The sequence below is a fragment of the Thalassophryne amazonica genome, chromosome 5, assembly GCF_902500255.1.
Source record: "Thalassophryne amazonica chromosome 5, fThaAma1.1, whole genome shotgun sequence".
In the NCBI taxonomy this organism is placed as follows: domain Eukaryota; kingdom Metazoa; phylum Chordata; class Actinopteri; order Batrachoidiformes; family Batrachoididae; genus Thalassophryne; species Thalassophryne amazonica.
The window spans coordinates 65790331-65814837 of record NC_047107.1 but is presented as its reverse complement, the minus strand read 5'-3'; the positions used below and the strand labels follow the sequence as shown (position 1 = coordinate 65814837).

At 46.4% G+C, this 24507-nt stretch overlaps 1 protein-coding gene across 1 annotated transcript in view; it reads left to right on the top strand.

Annotated features, from left to right (window-relative positions):
- Positions 1-9911: 9911 nt before the first annotated feature.
- The window catches only part of LOC117510665 (RNA-binding protein MEX3B-like), a 54764-nt gene continuing 40168 nt past the window's right edge, over positions 9912-24507 (top strand). Inside the window, 1 exon segment of the mRNA XM_034170469.1 lies at positions 9912-10654. Coding sequence (XP_034026360.1) covers positions 10048-10654 — 607 coding nt within the window. The 5' untranslated portion in view covers positions 9912-10047.

The window sequence follows — 24507 nt, the reverse complement described above, 5'->3', positions numbered from 1 at the left end:
TAAGCATTCACATCTCCATAAGTATTCACAGCCTTTACCATGAAGCTCAAAATTGACCAGGTGGATCCTGTTTCTACTGATCACGCTTGAGATGTTTCCACAGCTTATGTTGGGAAGGTGTCGTAGCACGGACCCACAACAGGGGGCGCAAATGAACGGACAATGAGTAAGCCAAAAGGTAACAATTTAATGTTGTGATAATACACAACGAAATGTGTCGTAATTTTCACAGTCAATAAACACCAGGTGACGTGTGGGCAGGCTCGAAGATAGAAGACGCCCGACGAGAGAGAAGCCGCGTCCCACACGGCCTCCACCACCAACGGTCTGAAGAACACCGGAGCCGCCAAGTCCCGAGTCCCCAGGTGGCCTCTGTCTTTGGCTGTCGACCCTGGTACTGCTGGCAGAAAACAGAAAGATGATGTATGAGTGTGAGTCCGCACACTCAGTAATTTACAGTCCAAACACAGTTGGGAGGGAGCACCTCCACCTCCAAATCACACACACTCGTGCAGCTCCTGGTCAACCACTTATCTGTGATGGGGTGTGAGGCGAAGCCGTCGCTGTCACACCAAACGCCAATCCTCCAGATAAGGCAACACTCCAGGAAAACGGCTGCAATAGAGGTTCAAGTTATTACACACACACAGTGTTAGTCAGCAGAGAAATTACCTTGGTACTGGTAGTCGATTTCTCGGCGGGGAGGTGGAGTTGCAGTCCGGCTTTTATGGTAGTGATGATAACGAGTGACAGCTGGTGCAGAGGATGAGTGACAGCTGTCACTTCTTCTGGGTCTGGCGCCCTCTCGTGCTTGGAGCCCGCACTCCAAGCAGGGCGCCCTCTGGTGGTGGTGGGCCAGCAGTACCTCCTCTTCAACGGCCCACACAACAGGACCCCCCCCTCAACGGGCGCCTCCTGGCGTCCGACCAGGCTTGTCCGGATGTCTTGTGTAGAATTCGGCCAGGAGGGCCGGGTCCAGGATGAAGCTCCTCTTCACCCAGGAGCGTTCTTCAGGTCCATACCCCTCCCAGTCCACCAGATATTGGAAACCCCGGCCCTTACGACGGACGTCCAGGAGCCTGCGGACTGTCCAGGCAGGCTCCCCGTCAATGAGCCGGGCAGGAGGCGGCGTAGGTCCCGGAGTACAGAGGGGCGAGGTGTGGTGTGGTTTGAGACGGGAAACATGAAAGACAGGGTGAATCCGCAGTGAAGCTGGGAGTTGAAGCTTCACTGCGGCCGGGTTGATGATCTTGAGGATACGAAAGGGTCCGATGAATCTGTCCTTTAGTTTTGGGGAGTCGACACACAAAGGGATGTCCTTGGTCGAGAGCCACACCTCCTGCCCGGGCTGGTATGTTGGGGCCGGGGAACGTCGGCGGTCCGCATGGGTCTTGGCCCTCGTCCGGGCTTTTAACAGGGCAGAGCGGGCGGTCCGCCACACCCGGCGGCACCTCCTGAGGTGGGCCTGGACCGAGGGCACACCGACCTCTCCCTCCACCAGCGGGAACAATGGGGGCTGGAACCCCAAACATGCCTCAAAAGGGGAGAGGCCGGTAGCAGACGAGACTTGGCTGTTATGGGCATACTCGATCCAGGCCAGATGGTGACTCCAGGCCGCCGGGTGTGCGGAGGTGACGCAGCGAAGGGCCTGTTCCAACTCCTGGTTAGCCCGCTCTGCCTGGCCGTTGGTCTGGGGGTGGTACCCGGACGAGAGACTCACGGTGGCCCCCAGCTCCTTACAGAAACTCTTCCACACCTGCGAAGAGAACTGGGGACCACGATCTGATACAATGTCCGATGGTATCCCATGCAGCCGCATGACGTGGTGGACCAGAAGGTCTGCCGTCTCCTGGGCTGTCGGGAGCTTTGGGAGGGCCACGAAGTGGGCCGCCTTGGAGAACCGGTCCACTATCGTGAGAATAACGGTGTTGCCCTGGGACGGCGGGAGGCCCGTGATGAAGTCCAGGCCGATGTGAGACCAGGGACGATGAGGCACCGGCAGGGGCTGGAGGAGTCCCGTCGTCCTCCGATGGTCTGCCTTGCCCCTGGCGCAGATGGTACAGGCCTGGACGTAGTCCCGGACGTCGGTTTCCAGGGACGCCCACCAGAAGCGCTGCTGGACTACTGCCACGGTCCTACGCACTCCGGGATGACAGGAGAGCTTGGATCCGTGACAGAAGTCCAATACGGCAGCTCTTGCCTCTGGTGGGACGTACAGTCTGTTCTTGGGGCCAGTCCCCGGGTCCGGGCTCCTTGTCAGGGCCTCCCGGACGGTCTTCTCCACGTCCCAGGTGAGGGTGGCCACGACAGTGGACTCGGGGATGATGGTCTCGGTGGGGTTCGACAGCCCCGCTTTGGCTTCTTCTTCGTGTACCCGGGACAATGCATCTGGTTTTTGGTTCTTGGTCCCGGGGCGATACGTGATCTGGAAGTCAAAGCGCCCGAAGAACAGAGACCAGCGGGCTTGCCTGGGGTTCAGCCGCTTGGCGGTCCGGATGTACTCCAGGTTCCGATGGTCAGTGAAAACCGTGAAGGGCAACGATGCCCCCTCCAGCAGGTGTCTCCACTCTTCAAGAGCCTCCTTCACCGCAAGAAGTTCCCGATTGCCGACGTCATAGTTCCGTTCAGCTGGGGTCAACCTGCAGGAATAAAAGGCACAAGGATGGAGGACTTTATCAGCCTCCACGCTCTGGGACAGCACGGCTCCTATCCCTGAGTCAGAGGCGTCCACCTCTACTATGTACTGGCGATCAGGATCAGGCTGCACCAGAACTGGTGCAGTCGAGAACCGGCGTTTCAACTCCTGGAACGCGGCTTCGCACCGATCCGACCAGGCGAAGGGGACCTTGGTGGAGGTCAGGGCAGTCAGGGGGCTAACTACCTGACTGTAACCTTTAATGAACCTCCTGTAGAAATTTGCAAAGCCTAGGAACTGCTGTAGTTTCCTGCGGCTTGTTGGTTGGGGCCAATCTCTCACCGCCGCAACCTTAGCCGGATCAGGGGCGACGGAGTTGGAGGAGATGATGAACCCCAGGAAGGACAAAGAAGTGCGGTGGAACTCGCACTTCTCACCCTTCACAAACAGCCGGTTCTCCAACAACCGCTGTAGGACCTGACGTACATGCTGGACATGGGTCTCAGGGTCCGGGGAAAAGATGAGTATATCGTCCAGATATACGAAGACGAACCGATGCAGGAAGTCCTGCAAGACGTCATTTACCAAAGCTTGGAATGTCGCGGGGGCGTTAGTGAGGCCGAACGGCATGACCAGGTACTCAAAATGACCTAACGGGGTGTTGAATGCCGTCTTCCATTCGTCTCCCTTCCGGATCCGAACCAGATGGTACGCGTTTCTAAGATCCAATTTTATGAAAATTTGGGCTCCATGCAGGGGCGTGAACACTGAATCTAACAGAGGTAACGGGTATCGGTTGCGAACCGTGATCTCGTTCAGCCCTCTGTAATCAATGCATGGACGGAGTCCGCCGTCTTTCTTGCCCACAAAAAAGAAACCAGCACCCATCGGGGAGGTGGAGTTCCGGATCAGCCCGGCAGCTAAGGAGTCCCGGATGTAGGTCTCCATTGATTCGCGTTCCGGACGTGAGAGGTTGTACAGCCTGCTGGACGGGTACTCAGCGCCCGGGACCAAATCGATGGCACAATCATACGGTCGGTGCGGGGGAAGAGTGAGTGCCAGATCTTTGCTGAAAACGTCAGCAAGATCGTGGTACTCCTTTGGCACCGCCGATAGATTGGGGGGAACTTTGACCTCCTCATTAGCCATAGTGCCGGGAGGAACCGAGGATCCTAAGCACTCCCGGTGGCAGGTTTCGCTCCACTGCGTCACAACCCCAGACGGCCAATCAATCCGGGGATTGTGCTTCACCATCCATGGAAAGCCCAAAATCACTCGGGAGGTAGAAGGTGTTACATGGAACACTATCTCCTCCCTGTGATTCCCAGACACAACCAAAGTCACTGGTTGTGTCTGATGTGTGATTAATGGAAGCAGGGTGCCATCTAGTGCTCGCACCTGCAATGGTGCCGGCAGAGCCACCAGAGGGAGCCCTACTTCCTTTACCCATCTGCTGTCCAGCAGATTCCCTTCAGACCCTGTGTCTATCAGTGCTGGGGCATGAAGGGTTAAATCCCCACAAAGGATTGTTACTGGGATTCGTGCAGATTTGCGGGGTTTTCCCGCGTGCGTGTTATGACCCACCCTTAGCCCAGTTTCTAAGGACGGGCGTTGTAGTTTGACCGTTTTAGGGCAGTCCCTCTGCATGTGCTCGCAAGAGCCGCAGACGAAACACTCCCCGCGGGCCAGCCTCCTTTGTCTGATGTTTGATTTTAATTTGGCCCTGCTCGTGTCCCTAGCCTCCTCAGCAGGGGGAGCTGTAGCCACACGGAGCTTTCTGGCAGTGAAGCGTGGGGACGACGTCATCTTATCGGAACCGGAAGGGGGAGGGACGACTCGTGCCCGGTCATGCCTCCCGGCCTGCTCCCGACGATGCTCATTTAAACGGTTGTCTAAACGTATAACCAAATCGATCAGCCCGTCCAATTCCCACGGTTCCTCCTTGGCCAGTAGGTGCTCCTTAAGGACCGGGGACAGTCCATTTACAAAGGCGGCGCGGAGCGCAACGTTATTCCAGCCGGACCTCGCTGCCGCGATGCGGAAGCCGACTGCATACTCGGCTGCGCTACGATGCCCCTGTCTCATCGACAGCAGTTCGTTCGAAGCGGTCTCGCCTCTGTTGGGATGATCAAACACTTGTTTGAATTCCCGTACAAACCCAGTATAAGACGTTAGGAGCTGTGAATTCTGCTCCCAAAGCGCCGTAGCCCATGCGCGTGCCTCTCCTCGAAGCAGATTAATAACATAAGCTACCCGGCTAGCGTCTGATGCGTACATGACGGGGCGCTGTGAAAAGACGAGCGAACACTGCATGAGGAAGTCCGCGCACGTCTCGACACAGCCCCCGTACGGTTCCGGAGGGCTTATGTATGCTTCAGGGGACGGTGGGGGGGTTCGTTGAACGACCAGTGGAACGTCTGATACAGGCCCAGGACCAGCCAGAGGAGTGGCTGCAGCAGCGCCCTGATCGCGCGCTTCCACCCTGGCGTTGAGAGCCTCCACCGTCCGATTAAGGAGGACACTCTGCTCGGTCACTAATTCTAACCGGGCCTTGAAGGCGGTTAAGATCTGCTGCAGCTCACTCAACCCGCCTCCCGCTGACGCCTGCGCTCCTGGCTCTTCCATTGGCCGTTCAAGCTGAAGTTGACGCCCCTCGGAGTCCATGACGATGGCCGAGAAATCCTGTTGGGAAGGTGTCGTAGCACGGACCCACAACAGGGGGCGCAAATGAACGGACAATGAGTAAGCCAAAAGGTAACAATTTAATGTTGTGATAATACACAACGAAATGTGTCGTAATTTTCACAGTCAATAAACACCAGGTGACGTGTGGGCAGGCTCGAAGATAGAAGACGCCCGACGAGAGAGAAGCCGCGTCCCACACGGCCTCCACCACCAACGGTCTGAAGAACACCGGAGCCGCCAAGTCCCGAGTCCCCAGGTGGCCTCTGTCTTCGGCTGTCGACCCTGGTACTGCTGGCAGAAAACAGAAAGATGATGTATGAGTGTGAGTCCGCACACTCAGTAATTTACAGTCCAAACACAGTTGGGAGGGAGCACCTCCACCTCCAAATCACACACACTCGTGCAGCTCCTGGTCAACCACTTATCTGTGATGGGGTGTGAGGCGAAGCCGTCGCTGTCACACCAAACGCCAATCCTCCAGATAAGGCAACACTCCAGGAAAACGGCTGCAATAGAGGTTCAAGTTATTACACACACACAGTGTTAGTCAGCAGAGAAATTACCTTGGTACTGGTAGTTGATTTCTCGGCGGGGAGGTGGAGTTGCAGTCCGGCTTTTATGGTAGTGATGATAACGAGTGACAGCTGGTGCAGAGGATGAGTGACAGCTGTCACTTCTTCTGGGTCTGGCGCCCTCTCGTGCTTGGAGCCCGCACTCCAAGCAGGGCGCCCTCTGGTGGTGGTGGGCCAGCAGTACCTCCTCTTCAGCAGCCCACACAACAGCTTAATCTTAATTGGAGTCCACCTGGGGTAAATTCAGTTGATTGGACATGATTTGGAAAGACACACACCTGTCTTCATATAAGGTCCCACAGTTGACACAGTCCATGTCAGAGCACAAACCAAACATGAAGCCAAAGGAATTGTCTGTAGACCTCTGAGACAGGATTTTCTCGAGGCACAATTCTGGGAAGAGTACAGAAACATTTCTGCTGCTTTGAAGGTCCCAGTGAGCACAGTGGCCTCCATTATCTCAGAATGGAAGAAGTTCAGATCCACCAGGACTCATCCTAGAGTTGGCCGTCCATCTAAATTGAGTGATTGGGGGAGAAGGCCTTAATCAGGGAGGTGACCAAGAACCTGATGGTCACTCTGTCAGAGCTCCAGCATTCCTCTGTGGAGAGAGGAGAATTTTCCAGAGGGACAACCATCTCTGCAGCATTACACCAATCAGACTTGTATGGTAGAGTGGCCAGACAGAAGCCACTCCTTAGTAAAAAGCACATGGCAGCCCACCTGGAGTTTGCCAAAAGGCACCTGAAGGACTCTCAGACAATGAAAAACAAAATTCTCTGCTCTGATCAGACAAAGATTGATGTCTTTGGTGTGAATGCCAGGCATCATGTTTGGAGGAAACTAGGCACCGTCCCTAGAGTGAAACATGGTAGTGGCAGCATCATGTTGTGGGGATGTTTTTCAGTGGGAGGAACTGATAGACTAGTCAGGACTGAGGGAAAGATGAATGCAGCAATGTACAGAGACATCCTGGATGAAAACCTGCTCCAGAGCCCTCTTGACCTCAGACTGGGGCAACGGGTCATCTTTCAGCAGGACAATGACCCTAAGCACACAGCCAAAATATCAAAGGAGTGGCTTTAGGACAACTCTGTGAATGTCCTTGAGTGGCCCAGCCAGAGTCCAGATTTGAATCTAATTGAACATCTCTGGAGAGATCTGAAAATGGCTGTGCACCTACGCTCCCCATCCAACCTGATTGAGTTTGAGAGGTGCTGCAAAGAGGAATGGGTAAAACTATCCAAAGATACAGTGAGGAAAATAAGTATTTGAACACCCTGTGATTTTGCAAGTTCTCCCACTTAGAAATCATGGAGGGGTCTGAAATTTTTATCTTAGGTGCATGTCCACTGTGAGAGACATAATCTAAAAAAAAAAATAAAAATCTGGAATTCACAATGTATGATTTTTTAATAATTTATTTGCATGTTACTGCTGCAAATAAGTATTTAAGTATTTCAACACCTGCCAATCAGCAGAAATTCTGGCCCTCAAAGACCTGTTAGTCCGCCTCTAAAAAGTCCACCTCCACTCATTATTCCAAATTAGAAGCACCTATTTGAGGTGCATAAAGACACCTGTCCACCCCACACAATCAGTAAGACTCCAACTACTAACATGGCTAAGACCAAAGAGCTGTCCAAAGACACCAGAGATAAAATTGTAGACCTCCACAAAGGGCTACGGGGCAATTGCCAAGCAGCTTGGTGAAAAAAGATCAACTGTTGGAGCAAATATTAGAAGATGGAAGAAGCTAAACATGACTGTCAATCTCCCTCGGACTGGGGCTCCATGCAAGATCCCACCTCGTGGCGTATCAATGATGGTAAGAAAGGTGAGGAATCAGGACCTCCCACATAGACTATATCAGGAAAAATGCACAGCAGAGGATGTACTTCCTCAGACAGCTCAGGAAGTTCAACCTGCCCCAGGAACTGCTCAGCATCTTCTACACATCCATCATCCAGTCTGTCCTGTGCATCTCCATCTCTGTTTGGTTTCCCTCTGCCTCCAAATACGACAGGCACAGACTTCAACGAACTGTCAGGTCTGCAGAAAAAATCATCAGAGCCAGCCTGCCCTCCATCCAGACTTATACCGGTCCAGAACATGGAGGTGAGCTGGTAACATCTCTGCAGACCCCTCACACCCTGGACACACACTGTTTAAACTCCTCCTCTCTGGTTGATGTTACAGAGCTCTGTACGTCAAAACATGGAGATACAGAAACAGTTTCTTTCCACAGGCCATCACACTGATGAACAACTTAACCAGACAAAAACTCACTAATTCATCTACCTCATGTACAGTTTAACTTCAATCTGTTGTATGTCTCACACATCCTTTTTTTTTCTTTTCTCTTCTTGCACATTATTATTGTGTTTAGTGTATATTTATACATGCCTACAGAGAGAGTGCAGTTTGAACCGAAGTCTAATTCCTTGTATTCTGTGACTACTTGGCAAATAAAAGCTATTCTGATATGAATTTGACATGACCACCTACAATTTGTTCTGTACATTTCATCGTCATTGTGGCAATTCCTCGGCAGTGAGGAAGATTTTCTCTTGATTGATTCCAGGACAGGAAGGTGGACCTGGCAATGGCTGAACAGTCTTGATGCACAGTTTCTGACAAACGGTGCACGTGGTTGTTGCAGGAAGAGTCTGCCGATCAGGATATTGCTATCTCTCCTTCCTCTCTCTTTTCTGTGTTGTTTGTCGGCATTTTGTTTTTCAAATACTTCCACTCCAGTGTGGATCATTGCTTGACAGCTGGCATGCTCTTCAGGTCTTCCAGCTGATGGCGCAGTTCAGTCTGGCCTTGTGTTTCTTCTGCCCTCCTCTGGACTGTTTTGCTTCACTCAGCTGGAAGTAGATCAGTCTCGTTTCACTTACTTATTTTTATTTTGAAATATTCGATATTTTGTAAATTGTCTATCCCTTAACAAACGAACATAAACCTGTCCAGTGTTTTTGGCCGACTCGGGTGGAAACCGGTGTGGTACTCATCCGCCCAACAAGCACGCGGCCACGCGCATGAGATGTACCAGAAACGAGAACCATCCTCACGTGACTTGAACCTTACAAAAAAATAGACTTCTGTTGCCAGGTATGTATACTATAAGTGCGTTTCAGCAATTTGTATAAACTCCTGTTAATGCAGAGGTTGCACAGATAATGTGGAAATTGAAATTGTGTCAGGGGACAGTTGCACCAAATGGAGGATTTTTCATTATCTTCAAGTTTTGTTTATAAGTTGGGGGTCACATAGAGCATGACATCAGTGGTGGGCACAGCTAACCAAAAAGTTAGCTTCGATAACCGCTCAGCTAACTGAAAAGTCATCTTTTATAACGCTAAACTGATAAACCGCCAAAAAATTTATCGGAAGCTACAGCTAACCGCTAACTTTCAGTATTGTCTCCAGTACACTCTCAGCTCCTAACAAGGTGATTTTGAGTTTTAACACCGCTAACAGTTCTGATTGCATCAAAGGCGAGATCGATGATGACTGGAGTGCAGTTTGAAACAGAAACGAGGAGATAATCAGTGAATTGCTGCTGACGCTCTGAAATGAAGCATGCACAGTGAAGGCGGGGGGATTCTTAGGGGGGACCGTTCAGTCAGCCACACCGGCAACCATGTGGCTCTGTGTGACGCGTCTCTGGTGAGTTGGACTGTGAGTGCTACATGCACCTCTGAATGCCACAAACATGCGAGGGACTTTAGTCTGCTACAACCATCCAGACCCCCAGTAAGTGGCAGAAGTGGTGAATGATGCTTGTTTTTGGCTTGATTTCCAAAGGCAAGATTGCGTATTATTATTATTATTATTATTACATATGTATTACATTATATACTCATATTTATTCTTGAGCATACCTATAATAACATTTAAAGGCAATGTTCTAGTAGTAATTTTATTATGTCGTCGCTTTGCCCTGGCTTGTTTACTACGGAAAAAGCTTGTTTCTCCGGAAATATCTGGCAACGCCGTATGGAGAACTTGCAGGACAAAACAAAAGCTCCACATTTCAACGAGGAGGCGCTCGTGGCTTTTATATTTTTTGTAAACCAAAACGGATTCGAGTCATTAGTTTTCCTTCGCAAAATATAGTAATTCACGACAACATTGCGACAGGTTGGCACCATGCCTAGCAGCACGTCTTTGCTGGATGCAGACGAGGGAGACTCTGAGGTCCCACCGCCGCTAGTGCATGCTTTCGCCGGTATGGGCCTCGACGAGCACCACGGCGTCCAAAGTCAGAGCCCCGAACAAACAACCGAGAGCCTCCCCTTTCACCACCAATTGCCACCGGTCTCCCGTTTCAGCCTCCTGGGTACGGTACTAAACTTAAAGCCACTCCATCGGCCGCCCTCGGGAGAAGAGACCGCAGCGCCTGAAGACCAGGAGCAAGACGCCGACGCCGACCGCACCGGTGGCTCGTTGCTAGTACAGGCCCACCGCCAGCAGCGCCTGTCGTCGGGATCGGCTGGTTCCGCGTTGCCGCCTGGAATGGAACCGCCGCCGGTCGAGGCGGTCTTGTTGTTCACCGACGACGAGCAGGACGATGCCGGTGTGTGTGGCGGCGCCCTGCCGGCGGCCAGCGACATGACAATGCTGCCGTCGGGCTTGTATGGAGACCCGAGTTATGAGGCCGGGTCCTCGCTGTTGACTCGGCGAAAGAGTGTCAACACGACCGAGTGCGTGGCCGTGCCAAGCTCCGAGCACGTCGCCGAGATCGTGGGCAGGCAGGGTGAGTCCGAGGACGGTTTATTTTACACCAAAGCCAAAACCAAAACCAAAAAGCCACGAGTACAGGGGGGAAAAAATCATGTCAAATGATTCTAAATTAAAGCGACATGTAGTGAGAATAAAGTTAGTTTAAAAAAGGGCGAGCTGATATCTTATTGTTGTCATCCGCTCAAATGAGCTCACGCTGCCTTCAGCACTCACCCTGGCTAACTGCTGTTAAATAACATTGTATACAAGAAATACGACTGTAAATCGGTTAAAGTAAAAAAAAAAAAACAATACCCGTAGTTTTAGTTCACCCTCAACAATATGTTTAGCATAACCGTTAATGCGAGTTAGCACAGTTAGCTCATGTGTTAGCTACCACAGTGTGCCCCTCCTAACTGGGTCAACCCAATAACCTTCTGAACTAAAGTTTACATCACATGTTTTATCAAAGAGTCCAGTGTGTGTTATTTTAGTCACAATGCCGGTGTTTGTGTTCTCATTCTATGGGGAAAGACGAGTAAGAGCATAGCCGTTGCTTGCTAAAACCTCCCTGGGCTTTGTGTGGATGGAGAGCATGAGCACCATTACTTTGCCACATCAGCTTTATATTTGAACCACGAACATCGTTTCAGAATTCAGAAAGACACAAACGACATCCACTGTACTTTTGCGCCTCTCTCCACCCACAGAGTCTATAGGATAATGTCGTTGTGAGGGTGTTATGTCTGGTTTGGATCCAGTTTGGGGATGGGGGGTGTGTGTGGGGGTCCGCACACTGCAGTGTGGAGGATAAGAGGAAATGGTTCTGGTAATGATGCTGGACGAGCCACAGCTGAAAGGAATATTTAATTTATAAGCGATCTAAGTTTTAAAATGCATTACTGACTGCATGCTGAAAGTGGATTTGCTTGATCTTTTATTAATGAGTTGTAGAAATGGGATGATGTGTATCCAAGTTCAATTTTTGCATCCACAACATCATTTAAAGGTGGAGTCCTCTTTTGGTTTTTCATAAGATTGATGGAATTTATGCTGTGTTGAAATCTAGTTATCACAAAGTAATTTCTGTGTTATATCATAAATTGTGTTTATTAAGTAAAATTAATTACTGGTAAAGCATTTTGGGAGTCACGTCAAGTCTGAGCATGTGCTGGGGCCACACATTGCTGCATCCACCACACTATGGAATTTCCTTGTGTTTTGGGTTGGCAGTCACCCAGCCAGACACCTGGTACATCCTTCCTCACTTCTAGAAAGTGTCCATCTGTCTGCCAGGTGAGAAGTGGCCATCTCACTTGTCTGTCCCCAAACACTTGGGTCCTCAACAGTGAGGTACCCTTGTGCCGGATAATACAGAGAAATGCACCACGTAACCAGAATGTCATTGCAATCCAAGTGATACCCCTCATCTTAGTCTCCCTAAGTAACTATTCATTTGACACAAAATCTAAATATTTTGATGTAATTCCATGGCAAATGTAGTGACTCCGACGCATACAATCCTGCTGATGATAAAACATGGGTGTTCCCACTGACGTATTTTGTTAAATCAAGTAAAAACACTGTAACTAATGTTATGGTTGACAACTGACTAGGGATGGGTATTGATAAGGTTTTATTGATATCAATCCCGCTTATCGATCCGATTCTTTATCGGTTCCCTTAGCAATACCTCTTGTGAATTTTCTGTGTACTAAAGGGGGCTTTACAGGTTTTCTATGTCAATAACATTTTGAGTCTTAAACTACAGTGGGGAAAATAAGTATTTAACCCCCTGTCAGTTTTGCAGGTTTTCCCACCTACAAAGAATGTAGAGGTCTGTAACATCAACTGTGAGAGACAGAATCTAAAAAAAAAAAAATCCAGTAAATTACATTGTATGATTTTTAAATAATTAATTTGCATTTTATTGCATAAAATAAGTATTTGACCCCTTAGAAAAACAGCTTAACAATTGGTACAGAAACATTTGTCTGCCATTACAGAGGTCAGACGTTTCCTGTAGTTCTTGACCAAGTTTTCACACACTGCAACAGGGATTTTGGTCCTCTCCTCCATACAGATGTTCTCCAAATCTTTCAGGTTTGGAGTTTCAGCTCCCTCCAAAGATTTTCTATTGAGTTCAGGTCTGGAGACTGGCCAGGTCACTCCAGGACCTTGAAATGCTTCTTACGGAGCCCCTCCTTAGTTGCCCTGGCTGTGTGTTTGGGGTCATTGTCATGCTGGAAGACCCAGCCATGACCCATCTTCAATGCTCTTACTGAGGGAAGGAGGTTGTTTGCCAAAATCTCGCAATACATGACCCCATTCATCCTCCCTTCAATACGGTGCAGTCGTCCTGTTCCCTTTGCAGAAGAGCACCCCCAGAGTATGATGCTTCCACCCCCATGCTTCACGGTTGGGATGGTTTTCTTGGGGTTGTTCTCATCCTCTAAACATGGTAAGTGGAGTTGATTCCAAAAAGCTCTATTTTGGTCTCATCTGACCACATGACCTTCTCCCATGCCTCCTCTGGATCATACAGATGGTCACTGGTGAACTTCAAGCGGGCCTGGACATGTGCTGGCTTGAGCAGGGGGACCTTGATGCTCTGCAGGATTTTAAAACATGACAGCATCATGTGTTACAAATGTAATCTTTGACTGTGGTCCCAGCTCTCTTCAGGTCATTGACCAGGTCCTCCTGTGTAGATCATCCTTACCCCACAAAGTGAGATCTTGCATGGAATCCCAGACCGAGGGAGATTGACAGTCATCTTGTGTTTCTTCCACTTTCTAATAAATAATCATAACAGTTGTCTTCTACCAAGCTGCTTGCCTGTTGTCCTGTAGTCCATCCCAGCCTTGTGCAGGTTTCCAGTTTTGTCCCTGGTGTCTTTGAGACAGCTCTTTGGTCTTGGCTATGGTGGACAGGTTTGAGTGTGATTGATTGTGTAAACAGGTGTCTTTTATACAGATAACAAGTTCAAACAGGTGCAATTAATACAGGTAAAGAGTACAGAATAAGAGCGCTTCTTAAAGAAAAATGAACAGGTCTGTGTGAGCCAGAATTCTTGCTGGTTGGTAGGGGGTCAAATACTTATTTTATGCAATAAAATGCAAATTAATTATTTAAAAAAAATCATACAACTGGATTTTTTTTTTTTTTTTTTAGATTCTGTCTCTCACAGTTGTAGTGTACCTACGATAAAAATTACAGACCTCTCCATTCTTTGTAGGTGGGAAAACCTGTAAAACTGACAGGGTCAAATACTTATTTTCCCCACTGTAAATATGAAATTGGTCACTAGATCCTTGATCTCTGGACATAAACTGTACATGGTGGATCTTTGATCTCTGGACATAAATAGAAATAAAATCTGTAGTTTTTGTCAAAAGCATTTCCTTTCAGACAGAGTGTCGAAATCTAATTTTCAAATGGGTGGTGATATATCATGTTTCAGTAGGCCACTGAAGTTTTTTTTAGGGGAAGATGTATTGTCCAAACAGACAAAAATTATTATTTTTTATCCAAAAATCCCTTCAGGGGGAAAATTACTGCCTTTTTTAGGGTACGGGTTAAAGGGGCCAAAACAGTGACATAGTCAAAATGTGGATTTTGACCTTTGAATATCTTTGTGCACCTTCAGTAAGCATCATTGGTCTTATGGTATATGAATGTATGGATGGAGTTGTCCCATTTAGCGTTATATTTTTCAAGGCTAACTGAGAGCGCTGCCTATAGGTGGCGCTTCAAGTCATAACTTTTGGCATTTTGGGCTACATTTGGGACCCTCCCAGGGCCTGCGCCCTGAATAAGCCTTGCTCATTTATGCATATTTGGATACACTTGGACAAGTTCTTTTCAAATTTGCATAAATGGCGGTGGCTTAGTTAGGGTGCTTTTGCATAGGTGGCGCTCTTTATGTTAATAACGCCATATTTGGCGATTTTCATTTGGCCATATCTTGGTGCGCCCCCTATGGATTTCAGTGAAACTTGTTGTATTGTGTTCCTCTGAATCTCTGATATTCATGATAAAGATATCAAGAAGGTGTTTTGCTTCCTTAACCCTCCTTGTGGGTTAAGGAGGCAAAACCTACAAGGAGGGTTAATGAGGGTTTTTTTTTTTTTTTTTTTCTTTTCCCCTGCGATTCAGCAGATGCATTTCAGCTGGAGGTTGAACATGCAGGCCTCAGTCAATTTTTTTTTTTTTCATTTTATTTAAGATACCGTGTTTGTGAAGCATTGTGTGTTGCCCAAAAAGTGAAAATTAAAAAACGAGACACTCAGTGCGAGTCTGAGCAAAACACAGAATAAAGAGTGGACTTCTGCTGAGAGGATCTTCTTTCAGAGACCGTTTGTCAGTGTGGCCGGGGACATACTTGTGACTCGCCCGGTGTGAGAGGAGTGTTGTGGCCCTCACACCAGGCAGAGAGAGACAGCAGCCGGCCGCCGGGCAAACAGCAAACTTTGACTGTGGGTACTCGGCTGTTGGGTCAAAAGTCACTCCCCACGTAGAGCGGAGAGCAGGTAGAGCAGGGGTGGCCAAGTTCGGTCCTCGAGAACCACATTCCTGACACTCTTGGTTGTCTCCCTGCTCCAACACACCTGAATCCAATGAAAGACTCGTTAGCAGACTTTTAATGAGCCTTTCATTGGATTCAGGTGTGTTGGAGCAGGGAGACAACTAAGAGTGTCAGGAATGTGGCTCTTGAGGACCGAACTTGGCCACCCCTGAGGTAGAGGATCAAACTGAGTGTTTTTTAAAAACTGACAAACACACTGCTTCGCTTTAAATGCGCAGTAAGTTAGTTCAGATGATAAACGTGGACCGTCTTTGTCTTAAAAGGCTTTATACCATGGTCAGTGAGAATTCCATGTCTAACTGGCGTGCATTATTTTTGTGTATACGCACACGTAGTTCGGTGAGTTAAGTCACTGTTATAATCACTCCGCTCTGGTTGTCACCATAGCAACGCACAAATCAGTTGGTGCAGATCAGCTGTGTTTTGACAAGTGAATGACAGAAACACAATAAAACATGGATTTCCAAGTGAATTTTAATACGAGGTCTTCCATAAAGTATCGTACCTTTTTATTTTTTTTAAACTATATGGATTTGATTCGTATGTTTTTATGTCAGACATGCTTGAACCCTTGTGCGCATGTGTGAGTTTTTCCACGCCTGTCGGTGATGTCATTCACCTGTGAGCACGCCTTGTGGAAGGAGTGGTCCCGCCCCGTTGTCGGATTTTCATTGTCTGGAAATGGTGGAATGATTTGGGGGTTTTTTTCCATCAGAATTTTTTCAGAAGCTGTTAGAGACTGGCACCTGGAAACTATTTGAAAAATTTATCTGGCTTTCGGTGAAAATTTTACGGGCTTCACAGAGAATAAGGTCTGTTAGTACAGCTTTAAGGACCCCTTTAAGGACGCTCAGCGTGCCGCGCTCCGAGCTGCGACGACACGGCACAAGCCACCGGACCATTTCTGAGCTGATGGCTCTGTGGATACGAGACCATCGTGTGCTCTTTCTCTGGTTATCACAAGAGCTGGACATCAGCCATTTTCCGGCAGATTTCACTTTTAACAAGAGATTTTGTCATGGAAAGCCGCGCGGAGGCTTCGCGCGTCACGACCGAGCGTCACGACCGATTCACTTTGGAAGCGAGACAAAGGAACACCTCCATTTCGGCGTGTCAGAGGACAAGTTTGGACGCTCGGCGACCCTTAAAGGGGTCCTTAAAGACAATGAAAATCCGACGACGGGGCGGGACCACTCCTTCCACAAGGCGTGCTCACAGGCGAATGATGTCACCTACAGGCGTGGAAAAACTCACGCATGCGCACAAGGGTTCAAGCTTGTCTGACGTGAAAACATATGAATCAAATCCATATAGTTAAAAAAATAAAAATAAAAAAAATATGATACTTTATGTACAGACCTTGTATTGTTGGCCAAAAAAAAAAAAATGTTTGAGGAATGGAAAGAGGAGGAGAGCAAATGAGAAGAACAGCAGAAGCAACGGCGTAAAGATTTAACATCGGACGAACTGGACAAGATTGAAGACGGGAAAGAAGGAGAGAACGGTTCTGTCCTTTCGGGTGGCCGAGCGCTCCGCATCAAAACAGCGAGCGTAGTTTCTTGACCTGTTTGTCACAGTGCGACACAGCAGAGAGGAGGGGAGGTGTGAGTGGCCCGCTGCGGCGCGAGCCCGCAGACTCAGTAAGCGCATCAGACACAAAACATAAAATAGTCCCAAATACTCACACATTTTTATCAAGTTCTGTTAACTTAAATAAATATTTGTGTGTTAGCTCACTGTGTGGGACCTTGGTATAAGCGGATTAAACAACTCGAAGCCATGCATTCAAACAGTAACACTCCGCGTCGTGCATTCAAACCGTATAATGCACAGCTTCTTGTTGTTTAATGCTTACTTATTTTACTCTGTTGCATTGGAAAGCTGCAGCTTTTGGTGCTACATTGATTAGCTTTCACATGGTTTATGCACATGCTCTAGTCTTCTGTTTTTTTTTTTTCTGGGGATGTTACACTGCCACACACAAGGCCTGGCATATGTACTACAACGTTAAATGGAGATTTGAAGCACAGAATTTGCCTTGAATATTTTTTGTAATCGAATTATTCGAGTTACTTGACTAATCGTTTTAGCCCTACTTTGTTGGTTCAAGCTTCAAGTAGAGCTGCTGCAGGGTCTGCAATCAACGTAGTGTTAAGCAAAAAGGTTATTGATGTCGGTGGATCGACTCATTTCTTAATGATTCTCAAAAAGAACCAGTTCTCGATACCCAACCCTGTAACTGACACAGTAGACCTGTGTGAATGTCGTCATCTGTTCAACAGATGTCAAGCAGAAATTTAATGTGGAATTTGGCCGGCTTTGTTGAGGAAAATAAATGTAACTAGTAAATGTTTTTAATGCGCAGGACTGTGAAAACTCTGCTGGGTGGGGGGGTTGTTAGTGTTGTACTCTTTAATCGTGATTGTTACTGAGTTTTTAAAATGCTTATCGCAAAGCGTTCTTTTTTTTTTTAATGTCATCATGCAAGTTTTCTAAGTCCGCGGACACTGATCTGTGTGTTACAGATACAAATCATTCCTTGGATCCGTGGAGATTCGCGGAGGAAAAATGCCACTCAAAGCCTGGCTGTTACAACAGTTGTCGGAAAGCGGGACTGGTTGGTTGCTGCGGTGACACGGTGTGGCTCCTGTGCGAAGCTTAGCTAAATGTAGCATGTGGACATCGCACACTCGTAGAACTTTCAAGTTTTTAAGAGAAGAATTTTGCAGCATGTCTGTGTCACAGAGCGACATCAGACAGAGCAAAGATGGCGAGAAAGACGGTTTGAAAAAGCCTGATAAGGACAAGAATCTGTGGAATTGTTGCTGACTTCATGAACACACCTGAAAGATAAACGGGAAAAGCGAACTGGTAAGACATTGTGGCTTTGAATGAATTTAGGCTACATGAATTTACACAACAATGTAAATTAGTTTTTATTAATGAAGACTTTTTTTCATGGGGAAAAAAGTCTACATTAATGTGGCTTTGAGTGGATTTACAGGAATTTACACGTGTGGCTTTTTTACTATAAGGTATGTTATTGATATTTTACCATGATTTTTTAAATATTCTACAAGCTTTAGCTGTGGTTTTTGACATGGTTTAACAGTCTTTTCAGTCTTCATCAATTTCATGTAGTTTAAATGTTCTGAGTTAATGCATAATTTGGTTTACAATTAAAATCATACCAGGTTCTACTTCCATGTTATATTCTGTTATTTCAACATGATCATTGAAGGGTCAAATGCACTAATTTTGAGATTTGTTCTTCCAGGAGATGTTGAAAATGTATCAGTAGATGAAAACTTAATTTCGTTTCTGGCCCTAGACCCCGGCTCCTGGGGAGCTGCACCCCCCAGACCTCCTGCAAATTTTCCTCGGATTTTACAATTTTCATTTCACAGCCCTGACTGCGGGTGTAACGATTCGTTCATCATTGCCGATATGATTCAAGGACGATGTTGGTTCAGTTAGAACGATATGATCTGAAATGATTCAGTGACTTGAAATCAATTCAGTAATTAGCCAAAAATTTAACCAGTGTGACTGTGAAATAAATACCTGGATAGTTGTACAAACCAGGAAATCTGTGGATTGAACTGGGCTTCTGCACCAGCTGCAATCATGTTCCTGGCATTATCTGTGAGAATGGCAGGATTTTTGTCCGATTTTTCACTCCGTGCAGACTTCACACAGTAACACACCGATATTTTTACCAGTATGGACTTCATTTAAAACTCTGTCTTGCTGAACAAAGGTCTCCATTTTCCACTCCGGATCAATGTGATGAGGTAATTGTCACATACCCTTGATTTGAGCATGATGTCCAGCCATCTGTCGTTATTGCTTCTTGTTCAGCGTTGTGTGAAATCCCATGGCACCTTAGTAGGTGGTTGGAGAGATTTGTCCTGTTGCCGTGGTATTTTACGTGACCTTTACATATCTTACAAACAGCAAGCGACTTACTTAGAACATCTGTGTCTTTGCAAAAGCCATTGTGTTTTCACACACTGGACCACAATGGTGGTTTGATAATTTTTCGCTCACTGGCTTCTCCTCTGCCATCCACCATGCTATGTTTTGTTGTTTGCTGGCACATGGGGATGACGTCACAGACAGGCAGACTGAATCAAGTAACATTTAATGTCTTCATCATGAAAAGTGCTAACAAAACAAATCCATATATCTGCAGTGCCTAAATCCAATGCCTTATTTCCTAGTGTCGATACAGTCGATTGATTATCTTTTAAAACAATATTAGATCGATATGTTATCCAGAAGGCCAACTTGCCGAGCACAGATCGATGTAGTTGGAGCATAAGAATATAAATCAGTACATCGATGTAGTAGATGAATCGTTACACCCCTAGTTTTTACAGGGGTGGAATGTGGGTGCTGGCCCCCCGTTCATGAGCACTTTTCATGTTCCTTATATAAAATTGTTTTTTTTACTTTTACTCAAGTCATTTTTTGAGCCAGTAATGGTAAATGGACTGCTTTTATATTGTTCTTTTCCATCTGCATCAGACGCTCAAAGCGCTTTACAAATAATGCCTCACATTCATCCCGATGTATCGATCACATGTGAATCTGTTTTTAATATTTATTTAGCAGCTTATTTAACTGTTCTGCTCAGTCAGTGCTGTAAAAAAAAAAAAAAAAAATTCACAAACAGCACCTGAACCTGCGCACCTGAAAACTCAAATGTGAGCCTTTAACTTTATTAAATTGAATTTGAAAAGTGTTCCTTTAAAACCCTAGACTTCAAAAGTAGTAAATAAAATGTATAATACACAAACAAAAATATTTACTTTTGTAGCTTAACTGTTCTTCTCAATCAGTGCAGTAAAAAAACAAATTTCACAAACAGAGCACCTGAAAACTCAAATGTGAGCCTTTTGTTTCAGAGAAATATTTTCTTGAAGGTATCATGTACCTCGGCTCTAGCGTGTGTAGCATGTTCCTGAAACTCGTATTTTCCACAACACTATAAGGCTGCAGGTCTTTGCAAATAAAGTCCGTGATTGATTTTGTGATGCGTTTCGCTTTGTCAGAACTGCTGGGTAGATTGGAAAATGCTCGTTTCAGTGTCTACTGGCTTGCTGCTGCAGGACGTTTGGCTGGAAGCTCTGCATTTACTTCAGGATGGTGCCTTGCTAGGTGGGCATTGAGGTTTGTTGTATTTCCGCAGTACACAACATGCATTACAGATTTTTTAAATGGCGTTCAGCATGTCTAGTTCTGCTTTTTCCTTAAAAGCAAAAAAAAATCCAAAATGTGATGGTTTATCCCCGGGCCACGGAGTATGATGTCTGCCATTCTCCGCTTTCAATTTAAGTTTTTTTTTTTTCTCCCCCCCCCCACTCAGACGGCTGTGACTTTGCATTGCCAGGTCGAGTCTTGAAGAAAAGCATTTCGCCCTCTGCTGGAAAAAAGTGGTAACTTTTACAAACCCAGCTGATAAATGTAGTCTAAAATGAAGCATTCATATTTAGAATTTTTTTTTTCTCTCACCCCAGTTAATACACAGTTTTGTTTACAATTGTTGTTATATATATTTGTTGTTACGACCGTTATTGTAGGGTGAAACAACGTTATTGTGCTTTATACGCCAGTTATCGGCTTTGTTTAACTTTGATGGCTAGCAAGGTATGGTTGGCAAATTAACGGTAGTTCATCTGGCTATAGTTAGCCTACTTTCGAGATTTGCCCCTTTATTTTACATGGTGTAGATTTTTAATGGTTCTTCTGTTTATGGGTTCTTTAATAGATATCAATAGACAGTATCTAAGTTTGGGGTTTCCATTAGAAAGCATGTAGAGTATGGAATTTGTCTTCCTATAGTAAGCTAGTAGGGTGAACTTTATATAGAAACCTAAAACATATTACATAATAGCTTCTGTTTCTATAATAACATAATCATATTTATAACTTAGCCTACTAGTTATAATTTAGTTTTACAACAAGTCTACAGACTAGGTAGATGTATACGACAATCTTCTCCTTTATGAACATTTAGGTTTCAGGAGTCAACTCCTATAATATTATGTAGTAACTGTATTTCTTGTATATGTTGTTTACTACCCCGATTGTGTAAACATCACTTGTATACATGCTGTCCATATTCTTGAGCTGCTTAGATGGGTGGAGAGAGTTCCCATGGGATGAAAAAAGCTTTGCAACCTACCATCCCTGGTTCTCAAGACCAGGCACCTAAGTGGCTCTTTTTTTCATCGATATTTAGATGTACCTTAGTATACACTAGTAGAGTTCTACCTTAGATTTGGAATGTATAAAAGAAGATATACCTTACTGAATTTTCATGTATCCGTCCCTTGTCTGAAGAAAACTGGCAATTAAATTGATTATTTGCAGGTATTATACCAAAGGGCCTGATTACTTATGTAACCCATCATCTTGGCTTTTATATTTTTAATTAATTTATATCAAGTTGTAGAGAATTACTTTCAGTTTAAGTCTAATGCCGTGTTCACACCGGGCGCGACGCGAGCGACTGCAGCCACAGGTTGCCATGTAATCCCTATGTAAGGACGCGTTTTGTCGCCAAACCGCTCAGCGCGACGCGATGGAGGCGAGTGAAGTGACGCGAGTGAAGCGATTTTAAGCGTTTTGCGCGTTTGTGGCGCGATAGTGCGTCGCCTCACGTCGCGCTGCCCTCCTCCCCAAGTTCAAAAATCTGAACTTTTTCGTCTCGTCGTGCCGCGATGACCAATCAGGGACTGAATATGTAGTGACGTGGAGATGTCTGGAGTTTGACTGAAGATGTGAACATGTCCTGTATCTGGAGCCTGTGAGCAGGACTTATGTCTCTTTTGTCCTTTATTTCACAATCATGACAGAGTTTTTGGAGCGAACAGCAGCACCACAGCAGCGGGGAGCGGAGTTTCTTTTTATTTTTATTTTACGTGCGCGCGCGAATCGTCCTGGAGATTATTTTACTTATTAACTACACACCTGTATAAAGCAAATGGTGACTGGTTTCTAAACACAATTATGACAGAGTGTTTGGAGCGAGCAGCAGCCCTACTTGCAGCAGCGGGGAGCGGAGCTTTTTCCTTTTTTTTTTCCTTTTTTTTTATTATTAATTATTATTATTATTTTTTTTATTTTATTAATTAACTACACAGATGTATAATAAAACAAATGGTGACTGGTTTCTAAACACAATTATGACAGAGTTTTTTGGGGGAAGAGTCAGCTCCAGCAAGCAGCAGAGTTTTTTTTTTTTTTAATTGTTTACATGTGCGCACGCGAACGGGACAGTTGATCCTCAAACTGGGTCCCGCAGAGGTGGAAGGACCGCTGAAAGCGGCCGTCACCCAGACACAGCTCCTGCAGCAAATAATGATACTCTCTGTATTGGGAGCTTTTCACAACAACTCGCTCCGTGTGATCAAGGTCCGCCATGTTAGCTTGACTGACAACCAGAGCCGGCGAGCGGAATGGAAGCTCCTCCTATTTGATGACGCACCGGGGCGAATTTTCGCAGCGAAAGTCCTCCCAAGCAGAGCGACACACCGGGCGAAGGAGGCGCGTCCGTCGCCTGGCGGCCCACGCGAATTTGTAGCGTCTGATCGCGCCCGGTGTGAACGTGGCATTAGGAAGATAATTTTAGAAATGTTTATATTGAGAAGTCTGCTTTACTTTTTGTATTTGAAACAAATTAAAAAGTGTGAAATACCAAGGGGCTGAATACTTTTGCAAGCCATATAGTCGCGTGTTGCCCATGGGGATCCACGGGCTCTAGATTGGGTAGTGTTTATAAAATAGCTAGCTGATATTTTTCAAGGGTGGTAATAAATTAAGCAAAGCTTGTATAATGATTAGGGATGGGTATCGGGAACCGGCTCCTTTCGGGTAACATTAAGAAATGATTCGATCCACTGACATCAGTAGCCTTTTTGCCTAACGATTCCCTCATCGGTCCTTCAGAGTGACCGTTGTTTTTGGGGGTGTTTGTCAGGAAAATGATCATTTCTCTACATTGTTTACAGACCCTGCAGTGGGTCTAATCAGCCGTTTCTGCAGCGCGGCTTTGAGTTGAACCTTGAACCAATGAAGCAATGCTTCGATCTGGTGTTTCGTTGATTCTTTGTTTTACTTCGCTTCATCTTAATTTTCCCCCGCTGAAACCCTAAAGAACATATGTCTGTGTAATATTTACCTTTTTTATGTTAAACCGACCTGTTATGGTCTTCTGAAACAGTTGATGTATTTTATAACTTAAAAATGGGACCGATGCTAACGCGTTAGCATGTCTATGGTGTTTTCAATGTTAAAGTTAGCATTAAGCTGTTTGCATCTCAGCACGTTTGTGTGCATTTGTTTCTATGTCATAATTAATGGCTCAGCGTTCGTAAAAGAGTCAAATGTATTACAAATTGTAATACTGGGCTCGACAATAGCACTGGTCCGATGGCCCGGCGGCCTTTTTTACATGTTCCGGGCCACCACGGGCCAGTGAAGTTCATATTTCACTGGTCCGTATGGGCCAGTAAGAATTAAAATCGCTTTGGGCAGATTTATTAGTCTAATGCCGCATTCACACCGGGCGCGATCAGATGCTACAAATTCGCGGGGGTCGCGTGGCAACGGACGCACCTCCTTCACCCGGTGTGTCGCTCTGCTTTTGCTGCGAAAATTCGCCCCGGTGCGTCATCAAATTGGAGGAGCTTCCATTCAGCTTGCCGGCTCCGGTTGTCAGTCAAGTTAACATGACGGACCTTGATCACACGGAGCGAGTTGTTGTGGAAAGCTGACAAACGTCATGAGACGTTCCCAATTCAGGCAGTATCATTATTTGCTGCAGGAGCTGCGTCTGGATGATGGCTGCTTTCAGCGGTCCTTCTGCCTCTGCAGGACCCAACTTGAGGACCAACTGTCCCGTTCACGCGCGCACATGTAAACAATAAAAAAGAAAAAGAAACTCCGCTCCCGCTGCTGTGGGGCTGCTGCTTCTCCAAAAACTCTTGTCATAGTTGTGAAATAAAGGACAAAAGAGACGTACGTCCTGCTCACAGGCTGCTACCAGAGACAGGACATGTTGGGAACATTGCTGAAGTGCAGACAAACTTCGTCTGCAGGCGCATCTTATGATGTGGCGCAAATTTCGCTTTAACATCGACGCGTCATTTTCGCTTAAGCAAGATCGAGCGCAGTGAATATTATGAATTTCTTGAAACCTCCTGCCCCTGGGCAGAAACCAGGAAAGCAAAGGAAAGAACAGCTATCACCCTCAAAACAAGCACAGAAGAGGAAGGCTGCTGATGCTGAAT